The 21,442-nt window shown below is 43.2% G+C and overlaps 1 protein-coding gene across 6 annotated transcripts in view; it reads left to right on the top strand.

Annotated features, from left to right (window-relative positions):
• The window catches only part of GALK2 (galactokinase 2), a 1,491,044-nt gene that overhangs the window by 1,171,185 nt on the left and 298,417 nt on the right, over positions 1–21,442 (top strand). For all 6 annotated transcript variants that reach the window (XR_013609829.1, XM_078684791.1, XM_078684790.1 and 3 more), the window contains one exon: positions 15,979–16,180. Coding sequence is in view for 5 of the 6 variants with exons in the window: in XM_078684791.1 (XP_078540917.1) it covers positions 15,979–16,180 (202 nt within the window). In the remaining variant the exon portion in view is untranslated. The remainder of the gene's footprint in view (positions 1–15,978; positions 16,181–21,442) is intronic.

The raw sequence follows: 21,442 nt of genomic DNA, 5'->3' as shown, positions 1-21,442 counted from the left end.
CGTAATATTCTTAACTCTCGAGATTACCCAGTCTAAGGTTGCTCCTTTTGAGTGTGTTGGCAGTGTGCAGACTTAAGTTAGGTTTAGGTCTGTTAGAAAGTCTTTAAGTGCGTTGACCTGTTTGTCATTATTGTCGTCCCAGTGTAAATTAAAGTCGCCTAGGAATATGTCATTAGTGTGACTGTTAAGAGTTAGCTGTGATGATTTCCATTAGCTGGTCTATGAAAGGAGCATTATCGCCTGGTGGGCGATATAGCGCATGTAAATTGCACCTATGATTTTCTGCAGTTCTTATACCAAGACCTAGGTATTCACAGGATTCAAGAGGGTCGGATTGTATTTGGCTGACCTCGATATCAGTTCGGTGTATGCAGGCTATAAAATCTCCTTTTTTTTGCTTGTCTAATCTCACAATATTGTAATGAGGAGGCACCAGCAGATCCATGACCGTGGATGAGGATTCCGTGAGCCATGTTTCAGTTAAGATTGTCACGTCGATTTCCTGATTAATGATGAGGGCCGCAATGTCTGAGGCATGTTTTGCTGCTGACCGACAGTTGAGCAGCAGGCATAACAGGTTTCCCTAAGCTACTAGAGTTCATCTCTTGAGTATTGGTGATTAGCTTGACTTGTTTTAGGATGTTACGGTTGGGTTTTCTGTTTTTTAAAAGACAGTGATACTTGCTGTCACCCAGCTATCAGGCGGAGTATTCCCTTGCTGTATTTCCTGCATCAAATCCAGTAAGTGGCCTTTAAGTGCCTCGGAGAATATTTTATAGACTTCTCCAGGAATGAGATCCACTCTTGTGGCTTTGCCTACTTTTAAGCTTTTAATTGCAGCTTCTACCTCCTCAGCGAGAATTGGTTGATCCATTTCCTGTCTGTCTAATTCCCCAAGGATCTTCTCACAAGAAGCTGAAAGATACACTCCCATATTGCTAGACCCTTTCCCAGCTTCAGAAAATAAACATTGATAATACCTCTGGAATGCCGCCCTAATCTCGTCTGGTTCTGATTTAACCCCCAACAGTGGGTCTCTTATCTTTCTAATTTGCTCCACCACGGATGTTACTCTATCTCTTAAAGCGAGATTTTGACCGACTTTCTCATATTCGTACATTTTCTGCCTCCAAACCAAATATTTATCCGCAGCTTTTTGGACAGGGATCTCAGAGATACTAGTTCTTGTGTTTACCGCTTCAATGAGGCCCATATCAATCCCATCCCCAGAAGAAATGTTACCAACCAGTTTTAATTCAGCATTGCTCAAAGCAGAATACAATCACTCCAGTGTCTATTTCTCCTGTCTTTATCGTTCAATGCTAAATCTCGTGGTCTCTCCCCTGAGGCACGCTTTAAATGTATCTCAAACTGTGCTGATATTGGTGTTAACCTGATTATCCAGAACGAATTGGGGGATCCAGACCCGTATATGACTCGGGTATAGAGGATCCTGCAGGAGAGCCCTTTCAAAAGACCATGATCGCTCAGCTTTGGAGTGCTGATTCATTTCCAATTCCAAAACTAACGGGTTGTGATCTGACATAACCTTGGGAAATTTAAATATACAGACATGTTCAATCGGACCCCCCCCCGAGGCAAAAAAATTATCAAGTTTGGCATGCCACATATGTAGAGCTGAGAAATAAGTGTAGCCAGGGTCTTCCTTCATTAACTCCTTCCACACATCAATCAAGCCATGGCATTTTTGGAGCTCAGTGAAATATCTTCAGTTTTTAACCCACATAACTTGTGGCCTTGATCTCATCTGGAGTATGGGGTATGGGTAAATTGATAATAAAGTCCCCACATACTATGAGTGGTAGAGGCTAGCTCATTATTCAGCCATACCAGCAGTGCTCGATCATCCAGAACCAGACTGTAAACAGGGCATAACGTGAATGTTTCTGAGCCAGAGCGGCATTCTAAGATGACCCAGCGACCCAGAGCATCCGAGCAAGTGCGGGTAAATTCACAGATTACCTTCTTAGAGAGAATCACAACCCCCTTAGTACGAGTTCCCTGTGTTGTACTAAAAAGCAACTGAAAAGCCAGCCCTTTGAGAAGATGTATCCCAGATTTCTCAATTGGATTTCTTGAAGGCATATTATATCAGGTCTCAACATTTTTAAAGTGAACGCTACCCTTTGTCTTTTTTGATTATCATTGAGGCCATATATAATAATAGATGCAATGTGGATTTTATTCATTTACCCAAACATCGGAAAAAAAGCAGAAAAAAGGAAGACCCAAATTATTTTTTATGTCCCTTCCCAAATTGGTATACCCAAAGAGCAATAAAGAAGAGAAAGCACCTAAGATTCTTAGTATCCGCAAGCACTTGTCCCTGATTTTTCTCTGCTTCCCCACCATCACCTGCCCCGCCCTCCACCCCTACCCCTAAATGAAGCAGGGGGTCCAGAGGGACCCTGATGATGGTTTCTGCTTAGGTGCGGCCACCATCCCACTCCTGCTCCGGTGAGAAGAAAAAAACACAAAAACAAAGCAGAGAGATGTGAGAAAGGCCGCAGAAGGACAAGTCCACAAAAGGTTTTTAACACGAAAAAGGCCAAAAGAAAGAGTGCAGAACAGCCAAGAAGAAAAACTCCCACAAAAAAAAGACAGATCTTAAACAATCTCCGAAACTTCAGGTCATGATTCTTAATCTGAGAGATGCATGGCCTAAACATTTTCTTCTTATATCTTTTGCCATATCTTTAGCCATTGTTTCCCTCTTTGGGGTCCTTTCTGGTATGGCGAATCTCATTCGGAATTCTTGGGCTTTTACCTCAGATGTAAAAGACCGAGTTCTACTGTTAAGAATGACTTTCAGTCTTGCTCAATGAGCAAAAAAACCTGACATGCAGCCTCTTGCAGTGGAGAAACATTTGCTGTAGGCGCCATCTCCTCTGTACTGTTGCATGGCAAAAATAGGGTCTTACAAAAAATGAGAATCCGTCAAAGGAGCATCTGGCATCAGGCCTCGCTCTTTTAAAAATAGCCTGCCGCAACAGAAAGTTTCACAAAAAAACTAAAATTGCCCTTGGCTTCGGATCTAGGCCACCATGCCCTGCCTTACTTACAGCTAGATTCATGAAGCCAAATTGCGATCGCAATAGCTGCGATTTAGCAATTGCGATCGCAATCTGAGTAAAAGGAATTCATGATAGTGAAAATACCAAGAAAGCGAATTCGCTAAAGAAAAATTGCGAATTCGCAAATAAATTCGCAGATTCCTTGAAGAAGGCCATTTGCGATTCAGAAATTGCGAGAAACCATGGATTCTGCGAATTCATTTGCGAACTCGCAAAATAATCGCAATCGCTATTCATGGAAATTCGCTAAATGCGAAAAACCTGAAAATCGCTATTTGCAACGCGCAATTTAAGGAGAACCCAAACCAGGTGGTAACCAGTAAGGAAAAAAAAAATATTCAAAAAAACGTTAACAAACTACCAACAGGTGCAGGCCTGACCAAACACACTTAAGGACATACAGCTGGAGCATGAGGACTCTCACAATGCCAGGACTCTACATGGTGGTCAGGCGGCGAAGGCTACAGCGAGCAGCACGGAACAGACGTAGGATCCAGGAGCAGATATTCCGCCAGCGGGTCACCCTTCTGGGCCAAACCAGGGAGCAAATTTACGCTAAGTACCGCCTGAATGGGGCAATGATCATCAAGCTGATCCGGGACCTAGACCCCCTGATCCAGCACCCAACAAGGAGGACCAATGCCGTGCCCACACATGTCCAGGTATTGTGCAGCCTGCACCTTCTGGCCTCCGGAAGCTTCCAGGGGATAGTCGCTGTTGCAGGGGGGATATCCCAGCCCACCATGTCCCGCTGCCTAAGGAGTTTCCTGGATGCAATGCTGACCCGGCTACACCAGCTCACCCGGCTCATTCCGCACCAGCCAACAGGACTTGAATGACACCAAGCTACAATTTTACAACGTAGCACAATTTCCACATATAGGATGCATTGACTGTACCCACATCCACATCTGCCCACCAGCACAAACGGAATACATGTATCGCAACCGCAAGTGCTACCACTCTCTCAATATCCAGATGGTGTGCAATGCCAAGACAATCATCACGGACATAGTGGCATAGTACCTGGGGAGCACACATGACTCCTTCATATTCCGGCACAGCGGCATTCATACACGACTGGCCTGGGGAGACTTTGGTGAAGGACACCTACTAGGTAAGTACACATGACCCACAATAGTACACTGTGATAATGTAGCTACGCAGAACAGGCACTCACCCTCTGCTCCTATCATACAGGTGACAGCGGCTTCGCTCTCCAGGAGTACCTCCTCACCCCATACCTCAACCCTGCAACACCACAGCAACGGCGTTACATGCTGCACACATACGCACAAGAAATTGCATTGAGAGGACATTTGGCCTTTTGAAGAGCAGATTCCGCATACTGCACAAGACTGGTGGGGCCATCAAATACGAGCCAGAGGTCTGCTGCCGCATCGTGGCCGTGTGTGCAATCCTCCACAACATTGCTACCAAGCGCAGGATACCTGTAGACATCTCTGGCAGTGAGTCGGAAGGGGACAACCGACCACCTGCACATGTGCGTCACGTACGCTGGGAGAATCCTGCAGAAGGACACAGGCGCCGTAACCAAATCTGCATGAACTATTTCTAGTGCACCCACTCCCCACACCCATTACTTTACTCATGCATGACAATAGTAATAATGACATGAGTCAGATTAAGTTAGACAGAATGTTTGTTATTGTTACAGCACAATAAAGTGGGGATTTCCCAAATTGTTACATGATTGACATATTTCGTCATATGTCCCATGTTCTTGAGGAGGGCATGCTTGTAGCAGCAGCATGTCCCCTCATGGTAATGTTCAATTGTTCAATGCCGCCTCCGGGCAGATGCTCCCAACCTCCTTTCAATATCCTCCTCCTGATTCGGCCGTGAGGCAGCAGAGGGCCTGCTGCTGCGGCGGGGTGCTACCACCGGTGGCACGGACTGGCTACTATGGCTGGAAGTAGCCTCACTGGTGTCGTCACCCCTCCCCCCCCGCCTGGCCATGGCCAGTTGCCTGCATGGCCTGTACTGCTGTTGTCACCTGCTCCAGTGCTCTCGCGACGTCCTGACAGCACTGGACCATTTGGACCTGCATGGCCAAGGAGCGTCGCGAGAGCTGGGAGGTTGCGTTGCCAATAATGTAATTGGACCGCGTGTATGCTGACAGGTGGGTCAGCAGCTGCCGGTGTCTGCGCTGGTAGAGGTACATGGCCTGGGTGTTGGCCTCCATAGCAACTGTCATCCTCTCCATGCGGTCAGACATCTGACCAACATTCCTGGTGGTCTTGTTTAATTGCATGTGTATAGCCGCAAGATGACGGGCTTGTGTTTGATGGACATGGAGCATACGGCGCTCAATAGAGAGCCCACCTGGACGCACGTTTGCTCCCCTGCCAGCGCGGGATGTGTTATTGCGCTGCTCCCTCACCAGTCCGCTTGACTGGCTCCTCACAGCCGCAGGGCGGCGGGTTTGTCGGCGTGCTGCTGCTGATGTTGTCAGCACCACTGGTGGTTGAGTGACGCGCTGTGGTACTGCTGCGCCTGTTGGCGCAGAGGTGGCACTGTCCACAGGGGCAGGTGGTGGAATGACCGCTGGTGCGGCAGCTTGCCCTGATGGTCCTGGCTGTGGTGATAGATTTAAGTCTCCCTCAGTGTCCTCTGGGATATCCTCAATTTGCAGGGCATCGCTGTCTGAACTGGGGACTTCTGTGCCACCTGTGATGTAAAGTGGACATTGATTAGTGACATGTTTCTTCCACATTTGATCTTCCTACATGCATGCAGGCTACCATTCCCTGACTCACTGTTGGATAGACTCTCACTAAACAGGTCTGGCTTAATGGGGCTAGATGGTAATTGTGGTCAGACTACATCTCCCACAATGCAATAGCGCTTTTGTGGTGTGCTTGGGCTGCATGACTGGGGTTTGAAATGGGATGATCTGGAGTCATGGACATTGTTAGGGGACAGGGGGCCGCAGTCACATGGCACTTACCTTGTGTATCTTGGGTGGGTCGGGAGGAGTCCAGCTGGATCACCCCCACGCATGCCTGCGGATTAATGGTGTCCTCGACTCGGTCCTCGAGTGGTGTGTTTGGTGGGACAGTGGAATCCCCTCCACCAGTCGCAGCACTCTCCCCCAGCCTCTCTGCAATCTTCTCCTTTGCCCGCCCTCTGAGGTCGTACCAACGTTTCTTGATCTCATCAACAGTGCGCTGGGTCACCCCCACAGAGTTCACTTTTGCGCGAATGCGCACCCATATCCGCCTTTTATCGGAAAGAGCCGATTATGGTCCCTGCAGACTCCCTCGATCAAATATTCGAGCTCTTGCTCGGAAAATTTAATTTTCCGTTTTCTTCCAGTGGAAGTTTCTCCTGCAGCTTCCTGTGACATGCTGGGCACTTGGGTGTCTCCTGGTTTTCACCTGTAGGCACTCTGGAGGGGAGCTCTGGCAATGCTGATTCCACTTCAGGCTCTCACTGCTGAATTAGGGTGAAACCTGCCTACTTCCTGGTTGTGATGTCATCACTGTGCTCAGAACGCGACTTCCCATTCGCGATTTCGGTAATTGCGAGATCGCAATTTCAACACGGTATCGTCCGATTCTGCGAATGTTTACCGATTTTTGGGAACTCGCAATCGGCGATTGCGGCCGATTGTGAATCGCTTTTTTTCTCGCTAATAATCATGAATACCATTCAGCGATTTCTAAATTGCGATTCGCTATTTCTCGCAATTTAGAAATCTCAGAATTTGACATTGATGAATCTGGCTGTAAGAGCCAAAGAAATCTGTGTGCCCGCTGTACTTCCAACTCAGATTCCAATTCTAGAGCTCTTGGCAGGCACCACTGAGCACCCTGATGGTTAAGACTCTAACGTCATTGCCTTCAATGTTCTCTGGTATCCCAAGAAACCGCAGGTTATTCCGTCGCTGGCGGTGCTCAAAGTCCTCTAGTTTCCATTGAACATCTACAAGCTGGGCATCTTGGCCATCCACTCTCGTCTGTAGGGTGTCACCAGACTCCTCAATGGCGACAGTCCGGGCTTCGATTGTAGAAATTCTTTTTGCCATATCCGTGCAGCACTTGTTAACTTTACGGTTTGCTCCCCAAATCTTCTTAGCAGTTTGGTGAGCTTTCTGAGTCTTTGCCCTGGCCTCCCCCTGCACTCGTTTCAAAATGCTATATATGGCATCTATTGTGGGGGTCTCTGAAGTCACATTAATTTGCTCAGCACTTTGTCCCTTCTCGTTGTATACTTGTTGCGTTGCTAAGTAATCCCAGGCTAGCTGCGGTACTGTTGCTGCAGGTGTGGGTCCATTGTTAGTGACTAAGCCGCTTTTACTTTTCCTTCCTGTGCCTCTGCGTTTTTGAGTGCTCGGGAGCATGGTTTCGACCGAGGTTGTACTCTCAGAGCTCTCAGAACCCCCATCATTAGAGAGATGCTCTGTTAAATTAGATCCATCTGAACTATCTGGTAATGAAAATGTCTCACCACATTCAGTTGAATTTAGGCTTTTGGCCTCTGTACCATCCGCAGGGGCATTAGGATCTGTTTGCTCCATATCACATAAATTAGGGGGAGCTATCTGGGTTAGTGACAGTTATAGGGGCGCAGAAAGAATATCACCCCAAGCACCCAATCCAGCCTTCTTTATCAGCCCCTCACGACCAGTCAGCATAGTTCCAACAGCAGCCCCCATCTCAGCCCCCACTTTTGCCACGTTGCCAGTACTTATGTCCTGTTGAGTCATAGACCGGGTCTCTGTTTTCCCCATTTTATTCTCTCCACCCAGTCCAGCCGAACTGGTGCATCAAGGAATCCACCATAGATTGCAGGAATGATTGCTTGTTTAGGTTCTGCCTGAAGGTGTGTACCGCTCATGCCCCGGATGCTCTTTGGGGCCTTAACACTTCCTGGTGTGCACTCAGCATTGGGGCCGTCTTTCACTTTCATTTTTGCGGCTGTATCATCTCCGCTGTCCTTTACTGTCCCCAGCTCTACAGTCTTGCGAGGTGGGGGGGGATTGCCAGCTGTTTTCGATCCTTAGCCACTAATTGCATTGTTCACCCAGGACGGCATTACGTTGTGTTGATCCAAACACTGAAGAACTCGATTATCCCCGAGTAGCAGGTCCACAAGGAATCAGAACACGTCTTGCCGTGCACTCCTGAGGTGCGTGAGGGCTCTCTAAAATAAAGATATCCCATGGAGGGGAAGACATTGCATGCCCAGGAAATCCATCACAAGCAGGCCAACACACTCCTAAGTAATCCTGTCTCTTTATCATTCTTTGCGCCCTTCTCTACTAGCTAGAGGCTCACTGCTCACCAGAGACAAGTGGGATGGCTGGTGCGGCGTTCTAAGCAGCTTCCATCATGGTTCTCATAAGGCCTAGCTCAACCATATGTCTTCCACTGGGTTTCTTCAGGGTCCACTGGGGAGGGTCCTTCTTTAAAATTGCAACCGCTACTTACCCATTGAGTTGAATTGAGCATGTGGTTGTGTTCCCACTATGCACACGGCCTCCACGGGGTTCCTGGGTACTCACCTCAGGTGGTTCCTTGGGTCCCAACACTTCTACATCTTCTGGGTATAGTCTCGACGTAAGCCGTGGTTTGCATCCCTGTATTCTAGTATATAGTTTGGTCTCCCCCTGGCGACCATGTGTATTCATGCTACTTACCTGTTTTAATTGCAAAGTATTGTGTGCATTGTGTTAAATGTCCGGGATGGAGATATTGTTAGGTGTTAGTGAGTGTCTTATAATAAATACCTATTTTTATGCATACACTGTGTGGTTCTTTTTCACTTAACCTATACCAATAAGATTAAGATCTCGTAAACCAAACTGCTTTACACTCCTTATGGACTAAGCCTGAAGGCTGCTCTCCACAGCTACCACTTAGAGCGCTTTCTAAGGTTGTCTAAGACCACTAAAATCACCATGAGGGTTGTCTGGATTAGTGACGGAGGTGTGCCAGAACTCTTTTGACTCCCTGAAGAATGCCATGTGTACAGAACCCATGCTAAAGGCCTCTGATTTCTCCAGTAACCTTTTGTTTTTTTAGTCTACCAAGGACACCACAAGAATAAACTACCATCCAGTGGATGGCCTTAGGTAGTTCTAACTTTTCCCGCACGCACTTTATCACTACCCTCCACGGGATCCTTTCCCATACCTGCCCCGCCCCCACACCCACCATACAGCTGTTTCTCTTTTAAAAGATCTCCGCTGAAGAGAACCTTCGGGGGCCCATCAGACATTGCAGCGCCGGTCTGACGAGGAGCACTAAAAGCCCGATAATGAAGCATGACATCCTTCAGGGTGTGTGAGGCTGAGTAAAAGGCAAGACTTGGTCTTCCCCTTCGGGATTGATTTCCTTGAAATTGGGGATATACATCTGCCTCTTTTCCTCTTCTCTTACCTCTGCCTTTCTCTCACCTCTTTTCTCCCCCTCTATGATGGGTGACATTCAAGCACCCATTATCATGGAGCAGTGTCCTCTTTGATTTACCCGTTACAAGAGGAGCATGGACACTGGACCTTAACAGGCTCCTGGTCCCCCCTTCTTTTGGATTCTGTATATTTCAGGCCACAGCGGATCCGCTCACCTGACAGATCTAAAGAAAAGATCTGATTGGTTGCCACCAAGTCAAAGAATTCTGTTTATAAACAACTTTACCAAGATGGCGCTAGTCTTATGTGAGCAAGGCCCCATAGCAAGGGCGAAACGCATTATAGTGGATCAGCTATAAAATTATAGTACTTTCACTCCTTGAGCATCAAAGCTGTTGATTATTGCAGTACAGAATGTTGAGATAATACAGAAGGGGCTGCTTCTTTCGAAGTCACACTTGAGTTTGCAGCTCTGCCGTCGCCAGCCAGTGTTAAGACTATATATATATATACACACATATATATGTTTTCTTTCTTTCAAATGCGTCATGGTGGATCTGCAAAAAAAATTGTAGCACTTTCACTCCCTTTTCATCTAAACAGTTTTTTACTGAGATACTATGTGTGTGTGTGTGTATATATATATATATACACATACATGAATTGTGGTATTGTGGTCCTCAGCAAGCTGGGGTATAGGTCACTTGCTAAGTATTAGAAAGCACACTGAGAATCCTGGAGTGCTAAATTTACCTTACCTGGTATATTTACGTACCTCAGGTTTTTTGAATTTACAGAGTGCGATACGTCCTATGCAACACAAATGCCTCCATTGGTAATGTACAATACCATATAGATTTTGGCAATTTCTACCCAAAATCTACTTGTACTGCTATTGCGTTTAGTGGGCTTTTCAATGTATTCATTTTGGCAGGTTTGATCTACCAAAATGTACCTGTTAAATATTACATGGCTGCCCAGTAAATTCGAAACAAAACAAAAGGGGGAGGATAGAGGTTCCTAAAGAATAGAATCTATCTCCTATCAAACTTCGTATAAACAATGGGATTCTATCCTATGTATCTTATTTTTTCCATTTTTCAATTCTTTTGTGATGAGTGAAAAGGGCTTGTCTCTGAAGATGTTAAAGAGAAGCACTGTGTGTTTTTAAAATACCCCTCACACACTATGAGTCCCATAGTGTCATGCTTCATCATAGGGGTCTTCCCGTCCCAATACGGGGCGGGGCGTGCTACGACCTACGACTACGCGGGAGCAAAATTACGATTTCTTAAATTGCGATTGCATTTAAGGAATCTCAAATTGAGATTCCTTAAATGCAATGCATCAAACTTAAAATATTGGCGAATTCGCAAATAAGGGGAGCAAATTACCATGAAGTTGACCTTCATGGTAATTTGCGAAAACTTTGAAAAATGCACTAAAGTGCATTTTTCAAAGTTCCATTTTAACTTGGGGCATGTGTGTGTGCAAAATGTACTTATAGGCAGATTTCAGGGGTGCAACAGGGTGTCCTTTGGACACCCCTGCACCCTTGAAATTGCATTCTCAATTTGCGATTCTCTAATGGTGAATCGCAAATTAAGAATATCTTCCCATTAATTCCTATGGGCCTCGAGGCCCATAGGAATGGATGGGGAGGTATTCCTTAATTGCGATTCTCAATTAGAGAATCGCAATTAAGGAATTTTAAGAAATCGCTATTTTTTTTAGCAATTTCTTGATGCATTGCAGTTTGCAATTCCTTAATTGCGATTCCTTATTTTTCGCTATTAAGGAATCGCAAAATACAATATTGATGCATGTGCCCTAATGTGTTTTAGTGAAGATTGTGAGAGTGAGAGGGAAAGTGAGGGTTGTGCAGGATAAAAAGAGAATGAAAAATGTCCTGGCTAGTGGAAAAAATACACTTTATTCAGTAACCTAGCTGGAAACCTTAAAAGGGGAAATTAAGTGGGGCGTAAAATTTCTACTCCCTACTTGGTCGACATGTTTCGAACGCAGTCCCCACTGCGTTTCTCATCAGGACCTATATACGATCCCTACTACACTCTACATGAACCCAGTAGGTTTTTTTGTATGCCTATTATCGCATGAAAACTGACCGCAAAAATAGGCTGGCCAGTATTGTCCAAAAGGGTTAAAGAACCCTAAAGAATTACCAATTGGTACACGTTGTCTCTGGATGATAAGCCACATGAGCAAGCAGCGGGGAAAAAAAGGCTTCCTATTTGGAATCAATATTTTTCATTGTGAAAACAGAAAAGCTTTTGCCTGCATCATACCTCAGTGCTGCTCCGTGGTATGTTGTTGCCCAGTAAATTCTTCATGCAGAAATCTTTGTATTACTCTGACTTTGATTGTGTACTTGTGTTTGGGGCCCAAAAGTTATAAGTTCTTTAGAAAACATCTCACTAGAAACAAGCAACTAGTTCAGCTGGTGAATTTTGACAAAGCAAATAATCCTTCCCTACCAGGCTACCTTGCAATTAAAATCCTCTTGAGAAAGAGCAATATTTGTAGATGATTCTTTACCAATCAGAAGACCACTGACATTGGGCTGTGGTTATCTATGGACAGGGATATAACATCGGAGGGAGAGGGTGGAGGGTGGTTGATGGGGGTGTTTGGGGAGATACACCCCGCTAATAAATATATTTTCTGATTTCTAATAAATAGTTGTTTACAAGTGCTTTCAGTCGGGTATGATGAGGTGTGTATTGGATCTCACAAGATTTTGTACAAAATAGCCACCATTGTTCAAACATAGAGAGGCTGTGTGTGTGTGTGTGTGTGTGTGTGTGTGCGTTTTTGTCTGTATTTATGTATAAACCTCTGGTGAGATCCAATAGTCACGTCGTCATACCCGACGGAAAGCACTTGTACCCAACTATTTATCAGAAAATATATTAGGGGATTATAACACCCCAAATACTCCCCCTGAAACTACGCCCCTGCTTGTTGTGTAAGGCCCGGTTTTGTTGTTCCAGAATGAATATGGTGACTGGCAAACAGCAAGGCGAAGGACACATTGAGAGTACTGTATTAATAAATACCTGATGTTCAAAGACACTGGAATTATGTTGAAGTTTGCTGTGACTTTATGGACTGTAAGTTGTTACCAGAATGACATGTAATGCCTATAATATCAAGTGTAGTACATCGTCGCAATGCCGAATGCAGGATTTTATCTTTACAGTTAAGAAATACTAGAAATTGGCTGCAAATGTTTTCCTTTCGTGTAGCTGTAATTTTAATTGTCAGGAAAATACTACTAAACACGACCTCTCAAATTCTGATATGTATTATGTGGTCCATTAAATAGGATAGATGAAACGTACATTGTTACTTTTTATGTTTTATACATTAAACGTTTTTCCTGCACCTCCTCATTAGTTAATGGTTTCCAGATCAACATTTCATCTATAGAATATGGAAACCATGTCCGTGCAATACTGTAATTTTAATATTCTGCCGTTGTTTCTACTTATATGTTAAAAAGTTTATAAAAAGTTTCCATCATTACCAAAGCTTTTTCCTGACCAGTCTGTGTTTGTGCTGCTCTGTGGTTAGTTTATTCTGGCCTCTTAGCTGCCTGAAAATTGCCACGGGTTTCAGACTTACCCCCAGATGCATCAAGCATCCATTTTGCGATTCCTTATTAGCGAAAAATAAGGATTCGCTAATAAGGAATTGCAAAATGCCATGCATCAAGAACTCGCTTTAAAAATAGCGATTTCTTAAAATTCCTTAATTGCGAGTCGCAAATTGTGAATCCCAATTAAGGAATACCTCCCCATTCATTCCTATGGGCCTAGAGGCCCATAGGAATGAATGTGAAGACATTCTCAATTTGCGATTAGCAATTAGCGAATCGCAAATTGAGAATGCAATTTCGAGGGTGCAGGGGTGTCCAAAGGACACCCTGTTGCACCCCTGAAATCTGCATATGGGTACATCTTGCACACACACATGCCCTAAGGGCATGTGTGGAACTTTGAAAAATGCACTTTAGTGCATTTTTCAATGTTTTTGCAAATTACCATGAAGTTCAACTTCATGGTCATTTGCTACTCCTATTTGCGAATTCGCTATTTTTTTTAGTTTGCATTGCATTTAAGGAATCTCAATTTGGGATTCCTTAAATGCAATTGCAATTTAAGGAATCTCAATTTAGAGATTCCTTATTTGCGATTTTTGCATTTGGGATGATGCATCCCCAATGCAAAAATACCGGTCGCAAAGGGGCAGATTCTGAGAATCTGCCCGTTTGCGACCTGTTTTTTGCTTGATGCATCTGGGCCTTAGTTATTTGACAGATAGATATTCGCTATCTTAATGTGTTTTAAGGAAAACACGAGAAAAGAAGTTGCATTCGAGAAAGGTGACAATCTAGTCCACCGCTATTTTGTGATAAAAGCACACGCAGGAAAAATACAAAATATACATTTGTTTCCTACAGATATAATTCCAAATGTGTTTTGTTTTAGCAGAGTTGAACATATAGGATGAAGTTATAAAGACAATCTCTCTCCCTCCCTCTCTCGCTCTCTCGCTCTCTCTCTCTCTCTCTCTCTCTCTCTCTATAAATATATATATATATATATATATATATATATATATATATATATATATATATATATATACACATATATATATGTGTGTGTGTATATATATAAAGGAAAGGTCCCAGCAACCTGAGAAGCGGTATGCGGGATTCCGAGTGACACAAACTGCAGATAGAGAACGAACGGCAGCAGTGACACTGTCTGGACAACAGCGGACTACAAAGCCCAGCACACCTTGGGAGCTAATCAGCCTCGTTAGGCGACCACCAATGGACAAGCTACCACAGAACTATGAAATGTGCTGGGCGCGGTTGTCTCACCTGCTGAACCGTGGCGTGCTCTGCCTTTGAGAAAGGTCAATGTTTGTGACCGAAATGCATCAGGCAATGCCATCTCTGCACAACAGCAAAATAAATGCTTTTAAAACTCGGAAAGTGAGCGACTCACCTTTTTTCCTCCTGGAGAAACCCTGTGCATATACAGAGGCGTGGTCCTGCCTCGAGTCACGCTCCTCCACGAAGAGCGCCGGCACACTGCCCTACCCTGGACTGAAAACTTTCGCCTGCGCAAGCAACCTAAGGGCAGCCGAGCAGCCTCCAAGGACCGGACCTTGGAAAGGTCCCAGCAACCTGAGAAGCGGTATGCGGGATTCCGAGTGACACAAACTGCAGATAGAGAACGAACGGCAGCAGTGACACTGTCTGGACAACAGCGGACTACAAAGCCCAGCACACCTTGGGAGCTAATCAGCCTCGTTAGGCGACCACCAATGGACAAGCTACCACAGAACTATGAAATGTGCTGGGCGCGGTTGTCTCACCTGCTGAACCGTGGCGTGCTCTGCCTTTGAGAAAGGTCAATGTTTGTGACCGAAATGCATCAGGCAATGCCATCTCTGCACAACAGCAAAATAAATGCTTTTAAAACTCGGAAAGTGAGCGACTCACCTTTTTTCCTCCTGGAGAAACCCTGTGCATATACAGAGGCGTGGTCCTGCCTCGAGTCACGCTCCTCCACGAAGAGCGCCGGCACACTGCCCTACCCTGGACTGAAAACTTTCGCCTGTGCAAGCAACCTAAGGGCAGCCGAGCAGCCTCCAAGGACCGGACCTTGGAAAGGTCCCAGCAACCTGAGAAGCGGTATGCGGGATTCCGAGTGACACAAACTGCAGATAGAGAACGAACGGCAGCAGTGACACTGTCTGGACAACAGCGGACTACAAAGCCCAGCACATCTTGGGAGCTAATCAGCCTTGTTAGGCGACCACCAATGGACAAGCTACCACAGAACTATGAAATGTGCTGGGCGCGGTTGTCTCACCTGCTGAACCGTGGCGTGCTCTGCCTTTGAGAAAGGTCAATGTTTGTGACCGAAATGCATCAGGCAATGCCATCTCTGCACAACAGCAAAATAAATGCTTTTAAAACTCGGAAAGTGAGCGACTCACCTTTTTTCCTCCTGGAGAAACCCTGTGCGCATATATATATATATATATATATATATATATATATTTTATAGATAGAGAGATGGAAAGAGAGAGCCAGTGTTGGCCAAAGAGAATATGAATATCATCCATCTGAAGAAAGTAGCGAATTGATAGCTTAATTGGGCAAACAAAATAATGTATTTGCAAGCTCTCCGGAAAAGAAGTGAAATCCTTTCATGAAATATTGCAAATAAACTATTTCATTGCTCTAATTAGTGTTTAAATTCGTTCCATTTTTCGGAAGAATATATATGTGTGTTATTTTGTGAAAGAATACAGCTGCAGTTTTGCCGAATAACTTTAATGTAGAGCCAAGATCTTTATACTTAATGTTCTTTTACTGCCATGAAGTGTATGGTTTGGTTTAACTTTGTATGCATGTTTGATTCGTGACTTTTCATACATATGGAATTGCTTTATTGCATCTAGTGGCCTCCTTTAAGCTGTACCAGCGTGCCAAGCATGTCTATGGGGAAGCTCAGCGAGTACTTGACTTCAAGAAGGTTTGCGATGAAGCACCTGCTGATGCAGTCAAGCTTCTAGGAGCTTTGATGAACCAGAGCCACGCGAGCTGCAAGAATATGTACGAATGCAGCTGCCCAGAGTTAGATCAGCTGGTGGACATCTGCTTGTAAGTATCAATCCACTGGTGCCAATCAATCGTTCCCGGCACACACACTCACATGTGTGTGTGTGTGTGTGTGTATATATATATAATATATACACACATATATATTTATATTTATTTATATACATACATATAAAGTCATGTTTTGTTACTTTTATTGCTGAGGTATGAAAACAAATACATCTCAGGGAATTATTAACCATTGCCTGTGAAATATAGATTTCGTCCTCATAATGACAGTGCAGCGCTTTACCATTGACAGGCCTACTAGCATTACCCGGCATATGGGAGCAAATCATGTGGCAAAGTTATCTAAATTATGCGACAACAAATACAAATGATGCTGCACATTGTATGACACTGTTATTATCATGCATGTATGGCACTGTTATTATCATGCATTTGAGCTACAAACACTTCTCTAAAATCTGCGACGTACATGGCAAATGTGGTAAATCCACGCCATCTACTGAAAGTAAGACATCATCTCCCTCTAATCTCCAAAGAGGATAGTGAAAACTGCAATAGTTGTCACTTGGTTAAAGACTTGACTACTGTAATGCACTTCTTCTTAGACTCTCTAAAGATTAGCTTCACAGACCACATATAATGCAAGAATATATCCATAAGCTAAGCCTGTCCTTCCCAAATTACGTTGATTTCCCCTCTGAAAAAAGATCCATTTTAAAGCTTTGTGTCTTATCTACAAATTTCTCTAAATGCATCACTTCTCAATTTCTCAGATCCAAATGTATATACATTTTCACTTCCGCACACTAAGGTCTATCTGAGTGAATCTTTTGGTCATTCCATTCTTCAAAAAGTCCTCCTTTGGTGGCAAAGTATTCTCTGTGCTCACGCCACGGCTTTGGAGCAATCTCCCCGCTGATCTAAAAGCAATTACCTTTTATCTTCAATTCAGAAAAAAGCTTGAAACTTGTTCTCTCCTCCACCACCCACAGTCAGTAAATGTTTACCTTTCTTGTAATGCCTTAGTGCCTAGAGACGCAGGGTGTAAGTTGCACTTTATAAATTATATACATAACATATATGTGTAATGATGTGCAAAATGTAATAGACTATCTAGTACCATTATTGAGTGTGGGAGTGGTCGTGACTCAAAAGTTACAAAGCCTTGAGTGGGTCATAATGCCCCTCCACTCCTTCAACAATGATAATAAATATCATATAACATTCTGTGCTTCTAAATGTATAGTTTAAAATGTGATGAAATGGAGTATTGTAGACCTTGAGTTAAAAGAAAAAAAGAAAAAACTTGTGAGGTGAACCAAGTATTCGAATTGCTAGCAAAAAAGTTTGGTGCCACCAGTGTATCGATAACTATTTCACAGAAAGTGACATTATTATCCACGGTGGTTTCGATAGATGCAACAATTCACAGTTACTCCTGAAGTACACAACAAGTCTGTTTGTGCTTTTTTGCTCTTTTATTTTTTTCTTTTATCTTAAGGACAGAACAAACATATGCAGCCAATGGGTTTCGTCCAAGCATGGGTTTCTTCAGGGCAGTATTACTATAGAAAATGAAGTACCGTCTGTAAGTGGCAACGTCCTACCAAAGTCCAACTCATTCGTTCCACACTAATTGAATGCAAAATGAAGATTAAAAAATCAGCAAACATAGGTTGTCCTGAGAGTCATGGTTCCAAATAAGTAGTCTTTAGTTTGAAAATAGTTTTTCTGTGGCTCAAAGGACACAACAAGTCTGTTTATTCTGTGGCACAAAGTACTGTGTTCAGCAAAGCTGTCCGGCCTGCCGCGTCCGTGTCCACGCGTTGAACGTGTCAAGACGCAGCAGGCTGGATGGCTTTGCAAACATACTTTTTTGTGCCACAGAATAAACAGACTTTTGTACTTCAGGAGGAACTGTGGACTCAACTTCATGTTTCTCTTTTTTGCTTTTCAACCTTTGTGTCTTTAAAATATTTCATCTATGACCAGTAGGTAGCTGGTCATTAGAGGTGGACAATATTGATTCAGCACTAAACCTGTGATTACATTAGGTGCTGCAGTGACTGAGTCTCCCAGCTGCCAATATTTTTTCAATGTGCAACCCTTACTAGTCTCTCTGAGCCAGAAATAGTTGCGTTAATAAAGTGAAATAGAATGCTGTCAAAGTGTGGGTAACATTTTGTGTCATTATGAACAAAGTATACCTGTTGACAGTCATAAACTAGACTATACTTGGCTGGTTGCGTGAGAGATGTTGGTGGGATTCCAGTCCTCAAGTTGAAGGCGAGAGACCTGAATGCGAAAAGTTGGGGAAACAGGACAAGAATGGATTGAGAGGTTAGTGCGTGTTGCTTTAGTTTATACAATTCACTGAAAAAAACATAGGTTTGAGCCACGTTATAGTTAGGAATTAGCATTTAAAAAACCTTGCAAATTCACTGACAAAACCATAGGTTTCACACACGTTATAGTTAGGAATTAGCATTAAAAAAACCTTGCAAATTCACTGAAAAAACCATAGGTTTCACACATGTTATAGTTAGCTGGACATTTCACTGATAAAAAACCATTTAAATTCCCCCTTCATAGTTGGTTCAGCTAACTATAACTTGCGCGCCCGCAATGCACTACTGATGACGTCACATATTACAACACTCATGACATGGTCAGTGACATCACTCATGACATCACTGATGACATCTCAAATGACATCACTGATGACATCATCCTTGTGAAAGAGTAGCAGACCTCCTCTCAGCGTAATATAACCCTTGATACACGCATTCAAATGTATTATTATTATATTTCTTTCTTTTTATACTAATTTCCTACATTTTTATTACAAATACTTATATTTATTTTATTTTTGAAGTTACATTTCATATTTTTAATGTAAAATAATAACAAAAGTAAATTCAAAAAGTTTTTTTTATTAGTTTTTTTCTACAATATATTAAAATTAAATTCTATATAATTCCTTTTTCATTGTTATTTTTTTTTGGTTAATCGCACCGTACGCGTACAGTGATCGCACCATACTTTGTACGGCAAATCATACTGTGCGCGTACTCATGCATACATTACGAATGCGCTATGATGGTACGTGTCGCATCCACGTTTCCATGTGACGGCATATACGGCGCCCCATACGTGTACGGCCCGAAAGTTTCTAATTGTTCAAAAACATATATTTATGTATTTAATGTACATATTAAGGGAAGACATTATCTGACATTGAAAAGCCCTGTGCCAGAAGGAGGCTTTCCTGCGCAGGGGACGAGATGGGGGGGGGGGGGGGAGTGTTCTGGGGCTTGAAGGCCTCCAGAAAGTGACTCAGTGAAGTCTATAAGATTTCATTCAGTCACTTTTCGGCTTATGCTGCGTCAAAACGTTGTACCTGTTTGAAGCAGGTGTCAGGATTGACACAGCATTGTGAGCATAGGGCCCCAAGAGCTTTGCTGGAGCTGTGTTGCGCTTGCAACACAAGACAAGCAAAGCACCTCCTTCACAACACAAATACATCACATATCTGTGTCGTTTTTGCCCCATAGTACATCACATTGTAAATATGGTGCATCCATAGTGCTGATGTCACAGTGCACAATAACTGGCATGTCTCTAGGAATGTACTACTTATTGTACATCTGTTGATTAGTGTTTTAATGTACTGAATGGATTACTGCACACTGATCAATTAATCACTACAAAACTATAACACGAGTGACAGAGTGTTTAGTGGAACTGTAAGGATAGAGACTGGGGAATTGAACATATAAAAGGCAAATTTGCAGGTGCATAGAACACTGCATGTATAGTCTATAGGGGTTTAAAGCAGTCCATGCCCTAAGGCCCACTTTGCACCATGAGTACTTGAGTACTAGCTGAATGATAACAATTCAGCAAGGAGAGTGTCTGCCTCAATCTATAGCAGCTTCACTTTTTGAACAATTTATAGATAAGCACATACTGCTCTATGATTCATTGCAATACTGAAACAGTAGTGTGAGAGTGTTTGATGAAACTGTAACAATGCAGACTGGGGAATTGGAGGTATAAAAGGCAAGTTTGCCCGTGTATAGAACAGTGGATGTATAGTCTATAGGGATTTGAAGCAGTTTATGCCCTAAGGCCTACTTTGGTGCATGAGTATTTGGGAACCAACTGAATGCGTATAGTTCTACAAGAAGACTGTCTGGCTGAATATATAGCACATTCACTTTTAGAACAGGGCATACATAAGAACATACTGCTGCATGACTCACTAAAATACGAAAATTACTTGGGTACTGACTGCATGATTACAGTTCTGCAAGGAGAGTGTATGACTGAATTTATTAGAGCTTTATTTTTAGCACAGTGCATAGATAAGCACATTCTACTGAATAGCTCAGTACAATACTGAATAAGCAATCACAGAGTGCTAGAGGTGTAAAGATACAGACTGGGGAAATTGAAGGTATAAAAGACTAGTTTTCAGGTGCATAGAAGACTGCAAATATAGTCTATAGGGGTTTAAAACAGTGCATGGCCTAAGACCAACTTTGCTCCATAATTACTTGGGTACTGACTGCATGATTACAGAATCTATAAGAGCTTCATTTTTTGCACAGTACATAGATAAGGGCATTCTACTGAATAGCTCAGTACAAAAATGAATCGGCAATCCCAGATTGTTTGCTGTAATTATAAGGATACAGACTGGGGAATACAAGGTACAAAACACAAGTTTGCTGGTGCATAGAACAGTACACGCATAGTCTATAGGCATTTGAAGCCGTCCATGCCCCAAGGCCCACTTTGCACCATGACTAATTAGGTACTGGCTAAATTATTATAATTCTGCAAGGAGAGTGTGTCGTTGAATGTATACGAGGTTCATTCTTAGAACAGTGTATAGAAAAGCACATACTGCGGAATGACTCACTACAACATTGAAACAGTAGTGTGAGAGTATTTGGTGAAAGTCTAATGATACAGACTGGGGAATAGAAGCTATAAAAGACAAGTTTGCCAGTGCATAGAAAAATTCATGCGTAGTCTATAAAGTTTGAAGCAGTCCATGCCCTAATGCCCACTTTGCACCATGAGTAGTTGGGTAGTAGCTGAATGATTACAATTCTACAAGCAGAGTGTCTCAAAACATTATTATTTTATAATAATAAATGTATTCTTGTAACATCTCATTTAATAGATCTTCCAAAATAATTTCATCAGGTATTTAATTTTCCTGCTTATCAATTTCAAAAGTCATCTGATAAATCTCAATGTCATCCAATGCTTCCACATAAGCAT

The sequence above is a fragment of the Lissotriton helveticus genome, chromosome 3_2 (genome assembly GCF_964261635.1).
Source record: "Lissotriton helveticus chromosome 3_2, aLisHel1.1, whole genome shotgun sequence".
Taxonomy (NCBI): domain Eukaryota; kingdom Metazoa; phylum Chordata; class Amphibia; order Caudata; family Salamandridae; genus Lissotriton; species Lissotriton helveticus.
The sequence above is the reverse complement of the archived record's forward strand: the minus strand, read 5'-3'. Positions and strand labels throughout refer to the sequence as shown.